Source organism: Ictalurus furcatus, chromosome 20 (genome assembly GCF_023375685.1).
Source record: "Ictalurus furcatus strain D&B chromosome 20, Billie_1.0, whole genome shotgun sequence".
Lineage (NCBI taxonomy): Eukaryota > Metazoa > Chordata > Actinopteri > Siluriformes > Ictaluridae > Ictalurus > Ictalurus furcatus.
The window spans coordinates 4103926-4111425 of NC_071274.1; the positions used below are offsets into that span (position 1 = coordinate 4103926).

Below are 7500 nucleotides of genomic sequence, written 5' to 3' on the forward strand. Positions count from 1 at the left end.
TTCCGTCTGTCTCACCCGGTTGAACGTTTAATGTTCTGCGCGACTGCTATCCGGATAGGAAACGCGTCTGACGCGGAGAAGAAAAAGCGCTTTCTCAGCTCCAGCTTTCACTTCTCATTACCTTGGTATAATCCGTGCATGCTACCATTCGTATTCGTTCTGTCCTTAATTTCTCCTGTGTTTATGGAAAGTAGGACGAACGCTTAACTCTTTTCTATACGGTAACTTTTTCCACCGCGTGGTTTTTTTTTCTTCTTCTTTTGACAGCCGGTTTCCCAGGAAGCGTCGGGTCAAATTGATGGGCTTTAACGCGTTCTGCTTCGTTGACCAGTATTACCGTAGCAACATCGATATTTATCAGCAGACACTAAGGATGTCTTTGAAGGGGGGGGGGGGGGGACTTCCTCCCGGAACTTTAGTCTAGCTCTCTCACGTCCTCATCCTCGAACACTCGAACGGACCCGCCTTCGACGCTAATGCCGACGACGTCATCTCGTACATCGCTAGCCAGCCGAGCCGCCGCGAAACACCTCGTCGTCTGCTGTAGCGGCATTGCTTTCTGGAACTTTCCTCTCGAACCGTCCGAGGTTTGCTCCGGTGTCTCCGGTACTTCTCATTAAAATGACGTTAAACAGCAAGTATTTTCGATATAACCGTATATAAGGCGATCCATGACGGCGCGTTCGTCGAATGTCAGAGCAGAACTGATCTAGGTTTTGGGTGTGTCCGTGTGTGTTTTTGAACAGAGGTGACTATCAAAGCACTTAAAGAGAAGATCCGGGAATATGAACAGACCCTGAAGAACCAGGCGGAGAACCTGGCACAGGAGAAAGAGCAGCAGCTCCACAACGACTATGCAGAGAAAGAGAGGCGAGTATGACGCAGACGAACATCATGGTGTTAAACTCTGAAATAAGTTCCACATTTTTGTTTGGGGGGGGGAGGGGAGGGGGGGGTTTAAATAAAGCAAGCAGAACGATTCACGAATTACGGTGGCGTCTAAAAGTGAGCGCGTTCGCCACCAGGGTTCGTTTCATCAACCGTGAAAGGTTAATATAATTATCTGATTATACTTCTCTCAAGCAGGATGACATCATTGTTTAGTAAAGTAGTGAAAAACGGAATGAAAGCAGTCTGGGGTACGGTTACGTGCCAAAACAAAACAAGGTCCGGTTAGTTTCCTGATTTGAGAGTTAACTGAACTCTCTGAAGTGAGACTGAACTCACTGCCATGTTGTTGGAACCGTTCTGGGTCATGATCCATTATCACCCCTGGAAGTGGTTAGAAAATTGTGAATTGTGGAAATTAAGCGATACACGGTGGTCAGCTACGGTACGAAGATAAGACGGTGACGTTCATATCATGATAATGATGATGAGTCTTTATTGGTCACATATACATATGCACAGTGAAATTGTTTTCTTCGCATACCCCAGCATGTCAGGAAGCTGGGGTCAGAGCGCAGGGTCAGCCATGATACAGCGCCCTCTGGAGGAGAGAGGGTTAAGGGCCTTGCTCAAGGGCCCAACAGTGGCAGCTTGGCAATGCTGAGGTTTTAAACCCCCGACCTTCCGATCAGTAACCCAAAGCCTTAACCACCAAGCCACCGCTGCCCCCATATTTAGGGGTTGAGGGAAACCTCTCCCCACACCATTACACCACCATGACCAGCTTGAATTGTTGACACAAGGCAGGTCACGTCTATAGATTCGCACCAGACTAGACGGTGTTTTATCCAATCTGTCAGGTTCCTGTTCTTGTCTGGAAGGAGTGGAACTCGATATGGTCTTCCATCGCGCATCCACCTCAGGCTTGGACGTCTCGACGATGCTTTTTCTGCGCACCATGTGTGTGAAGAGCGGTTATCTGAGATACCGTAGCCTTCCTGTCAGCTGGAACGAGTCAATACGGCGTCGCACGCAGCTGATTTCAACGCCTCCGACGCCTCTCTGACTGCAGCCCATGTCGTATTATCGTTTCTCGGCCATGCCGAAAAGAAACACGCCGTTCGATGGCAAACGACTTTGAACGTTGGAAACGAACCCCTCGTCGTCAAAAGCCACGTAAACTTGTGAAATAGTGACGACAAAAACGTGACAAATGGATCACACCACCACGTACTCGGTCGTGACCCAGTTTTCATCGTGTCACCCGAGCTGCGAACCGCTGCTTTAAAAGAAAAGTCTGCGTAAAAACAGCCGTTTACCTCACGGAAGGGTTCCGCGGTTCAGGGTCCTGTATCTCTGGAGCTCTGAAAACGACGCCCAGGGCAGGCAGAGCGATACGATATCGTGTAGAGGCAGTTATTAGGATGTGAAAAATTGTATTTTGAGGCATGCCTAGTTAACTACGTGTGTTTTTAGAAAGAAATCGACGCGAGTCGCTGAGAATAAACGTGTCCATAAATGGCCCGAGTGAAAGGTTTTTCAACTTCCAGGCCAATTGAATCAATTGTGCCGTTAGTTCTGGCGTACTTCCTCTGCGTCAGGATTTAGTCCTCTTCCTGTCTGGTCAGCCAGCTTCCTGTGAGGGTGACTGAGGTGTGTGTGTGTGAGTGAGTGGGCGAGATAAGGAGAGAGAGAGAGAGAAAGTGACTCATTGTGCGTGCTTTATTAATATCTCAGTGGTAATACCTCATTGGCTTTATTAATAACTCAGACAGACGTTCTCCTGCAGTTCCTCCCTCAAAGTTTGCTTTATTTGCCTAAAATAATCCCCACTGTTTCTTCAGGCAGGCTTACAGTCCAGTCTGAACATCCTTTCATATTACCTAGCTGATTTAGGTTCTGTGAAACGTGTGTGTGTGTGTGTGTGTGTTTTAATGTGGTGTTACAGTGGCATGTTATTTTTTTATTTAACAGATCGACTGAAGAAGAACTTGATATTTTAGTAAACGGTCATTTCTCTGCTTCTGAAGTGCCCTCCATTTTGACTTCTTTTCTTTTCTCTCTCCCCCCCCGCCACCCCCCACCCTTCATGACAGGAAGTTGCAAGAGTCGCAGGAATCAATGGCCTCCAGGTTGGAAGAGGCAGAACACAAAGCCCAGAATCTACAGACAGGTACCAGACTAATGAGGATAAAGTACAAGAGCCGCATCGTATATTCGATACTCGCGATCAGGGGCGCGCCGTCCGAGGGAGGGGGGTGTAAACTTTTGAGCAGGACGACCGGTGCAATAATTGTTATTATTTTGTCTTGTGGGAAACGTGGAAATATCGCTTCTGACGGACAGCACCGAATGAAAATAACAACCGACACCGATCATCCTGTTCAAAAGTTTACACCCCCCCCCCAAACCCCACAATTTTAATATAAAATTCATGGAAGGAGTCTCCAGTGTTAATGCTTTGAAACGTATCTCGGTAACATGACAAACTGTTTTATTAACTTCAGAAGAAAGCGGGGAAAACGCCGCCGTAACGTACGCGAGAACAGGAAGTAGCTTGTTTATAGTGGGAATTCCACACCTTTAAATGTAACTATAAATGAGCGCCGCTCCCATCTTTTCCTGTAACGGCAGCGTGTTTTAGCAGCGCTCCAACACACCGAGCGGTTCGAATTAACGCCGCGGCCGCTCGTGGACACGCGGTCATGTGAGGGTTTCCGCGTGCGCTTTCTGACTGTGTGTGTGTTTGTGTGTGTGTGTTCTCGTGTCTTTATGCGCAGCACTTCAAACCACTCAGGCAGAGCTGTTCGACCTGAAGACCAAGTACGACGAGGAGTCCACGGCAAAGTAAGTAAAGCAGAAGAAAGTGCAAACGTGCAGAACCGCACACATCGCGTTGCCCGGTTCCCCGGTTCGAGCGAACGCGGAGGTGTTCGTGAGCGGTGGAGAGAAATCGTCGCACGTGAGAGCGAGCACTGAGCGCTGACGAGGCTCGCACGTCCTTTCCGCTCGTCGCAAACACGTTAGGATAGAGATACACCGAGATCTTGTACGCGCACATGACCGTCCTGGATTGAAGGAGTGGAACATTCCTCTGGTCCCCTGTTAGCTGTGATGGTTTTTTCCAGTCAGATTTGGTGCCTGAGATAATGTTCTACCAACTGCCTGTTCCAGCAAGTGTCTCTCTCTCTGTCTCTCTCTCGGTCTCTGTCTCTCTCTCTCTCTCTCTGTCTCTCTCTCTCTTTCTCTGTCTCTCACTTTCTCTCTTTCTCCCCTGTCTCTCACTCTCACTCACTCACTCTCACTCACTCCCTCTCTCTCTCTTTTTCTCTCTCTCTTTCTCCCCTGTCTCTCACTCCCTCTCTCTCTCTTTTTCTCTCTCTCTTTCTCCCCTGTCTCTCACTCTCACTCACTCACTCTCACTCACTCCCTCTCTCTCTCTTTTTCTCTCTCTCTTTCTCTGTCTCTCTCTCTTTCTCTCTCTCTTTCTCTGTCTCTCTCTCTCTCTCTCTTTCTCTCTCTCTTTCTCTCTCTCTCTTGTTCTCTCTCACTCTCTCTCTTGTTCTCTCTCACTCTCGCTCTGTCTCTTTCTCTCTCTCTTGCTCTCTCACTCTCGCTCTCTCTCTCACTCTCTCTCGCTCTCTTTCTCTCTTGCTCTCTCTCGCTCACTCTGTCTTTCTCTCTGTCTCTCTAGAGCTGTCTTGCTTTCTTTCTCACGCACTTATTTTCTCTGTTGTTTCGCTCTCTAGTTCTTTCTCTTTGCTGTCTCTCTCTGCCTCTTTGTAGTTCTCTCTCTCTCTCTGTTTCCGTTGTTTTCTCTGTCTGTATTTCAGTTCTTCTGTCATTCGGTTTTTCTTTTCATCTCTATTGCAAGCTCTGTCTTTTTTTTTTTTGTATCTGTTTGTCTGCTTCTGGTCATCTGTGTTTCTCGTCTCGCTCTTTCTGTCTTGCTCTTTGTCTCCTCAGTTTAATTCAGCAGCGCTTTGTTATCAGTGTTACGAACGACATTTAATCCCCAAAACAGGAAGTGGAAGTAAATGAGAACTTTAGCTTCAAAGTAAATGTCTTTGTCTCTCTCTGTCTCGCTCTGTTTCTGTACGTCTAGTACATCTTCTGTTTTCTGCTGTTTTGCGCTTTCTCTCTCTCTCTCTCTCTCTCTCTCTCTCTCTCTCTCTCTCTCTCTCTCTCTCTCTGTGTGTGTGTGTGTGTGTGTGTGTGTGTGTGTGTGTGTGTGTGCGCGTGTGTGCGTGTGTGCGTGTGTGTGTGTGTGTGTGTGTGTGTGTGTGCGTCACAGTAATACAGTAAATAATAGGACATTAATTTACACCCTTAATGGTGCTGAAAATGTGTTCTGTTGGTGGGGGTGGTGTGTTAACACTGTTTTTGAGCTTACTTGCGCGTGCATGTGTGTGTGTGTGTGTGTGTGTGTGTGTGTGTGTGTGTGTGTGTGTGTGTGTGTGTGTGTGGTCTTCGGAGCCAGCTCCTCCCCCTCAGTCTGCCTGTCACACAGGAATGCTGTGTCTGCCCGCCGCTCGCCCGCGGCCTATTTCAGGGCGGGTACCACCCAGCTTACTGGCAGGCATAATTATAGCTGTGCAAACCCAGAGGGCACGCGCCACACACACTCAGACGTGCCACACACATACAACCAGCACGGTGTTTAACACACACACACACACACACACACACACACACACACACACACACACACATGGCTGACTGGGGATCAGCCAGAAATGTGGCTGTATGATCTGATCAGAAACTGTTCTATCAGCCCATTCTTTCTCTCTCTCTCTCTCTCTCTCTCTCCCTCTCTCACGCACACGCACGCATACCACACACAGCTTTATCAGCACCCACTGGTCCACATCAGCTATTTAGTGAAGTAAAAGTGCAACGGCCGTGCCATGGGTTTGAATTTTTTCCCCAATCCAGGCCACATCTGGCAACAGTTTGCTTTTATTTATAATCCTATAATCCTAGCACACACGCTGTATCCCTCCTACTGTTCCCCCGACATCATACATACGCTCTTGGCTAGCTGCGCTGTGTGATATTTCATTACTGCACAGTTGTCTGATGGCTGTTGTTTCAGTGTGTTTAGTAAATGTCAGTTCTGCTTGGTTAAACCCCAGCATCAACCCCATTATTTATTAAGTTGCACTATTGGGCTGACTGTTGACTACTGGGCTGACTACTGACTACTGAGCTGAATACTGACTCCTGGCTACTAGACTGACTACTGATTACTAGACTGACTACTGAGCTGAATACTGACTACTGAGCTGAATACTGACTACTGAGCTGAATACTGACTACTGATTACTAGACTGACTACTGAGCTGAATACTGACTACTGAGCTGAATACTGACTACTGAGCTGAATACTGACTCCTGGCTGCTGGGCTGACTACTGATTACTAGACTGACTACTGATTACTAGACTGACTACTGGACTGAGTACTGATTACTAGACTGACTACTGATTACTAGACTGACTACTGGACTGACTACTGATTACTGGACTGACTACTGATTACTAGACTGACTACTCTACTGATTACTAGACTGACTACTGAGCTGAATACTGACTCCTGGCTACTGGGCTTACTACTGATTACTAGACTGACTACTGATTACTAGACTGACTACTCTACTGATTACTAGACTGACTACTGAGCTGAATACTGACTCCTGGCTACTGGGCTTACTACTGATTACTAGACTGACTACTGATTACTAGACTGACTACTGGACTGACTACTGATTACTAGACTGACTGCTGGGCTGACTACTGATTACTAGACTGACTACTGATTACTAGACTGACTACTCTACTGATTACTAGACTGACTATTGGGCTGACTACTGATTACTGCACTGGCTACTGGGCTGGATACTGGCTACTGGGCTAACTACTGACTACTGGGATGACTAATGAACTGACTACTGATTACTAGACTGACTACTCAGCTGAATACTGACTACTGGACTGACTACTGACTACTGGGCTGACTACTGGACTAACTACTGATTACTGGACTGTCTACTGGGCTGACTCCTGACTACTGGACTGATTACTAGCTACTAGACTGACTACGTATGACTTGGCTGACTCCTAGACTGAATACTGACTACTGGATTGATAACTGACTATTGACTTGTGTACTGACTACTGGAGTGAATAATAGACTGACTGCTGACTACTGGACCAACTAGGGACTACTGGACGGATTACTGGAAAGGCTACGGACTGTTGAACTGACTACCGGACCGACTTCTAGACAAACTACTGGATCAATTACTGACTACTGAATGGACTAATGACTACTGTCCTTACTACTGGACGTTATTTCGTATGTTTCCTTACAGATAAATGGAAATGACTTGCCCAATCTGGAGTTATGAGAGTAAGCAAAAAAAAGGGAAATGAGGAAGGAAAGTTGTGGGTGTGGGCAGTGAAGAAAATGAAAGTATGGTGTAACACATTTAGGAAAAACGCAGAGTGACGGGAAAACAAAGATCAGAATATTAACAGCATTCTGTCTCGACACAGCCACGCCGGCGCCATATGCAAATCAGTCACGGTGTTATCATGATGATGATGATGAT

The 7500-nt window shown here is 47.0% G+C and overlaps 1 protein-coding gene across 1 annotated transcript in view; it reads left to right on the plus strand.

Annotated features, from left to right (window-relative positions):
• cux1b (cut-like homeobox 1b) overlaps window positions 1-7500 on the plus strand; it is a 166502-nt gene that overhangs the window by 95296 nt on the left and 63706 nt on the right. The window contains 3 exon segments of the mRNA XM_053651364.1: window positions 747-874; window positions 2989-3061; window positions 3669-3735. Of these exon segments, the coding sequence (XP_053507339.1) occupies window positions 747-874; window positions 2989-3061; window positions 3669-3735 (268 nt within the window).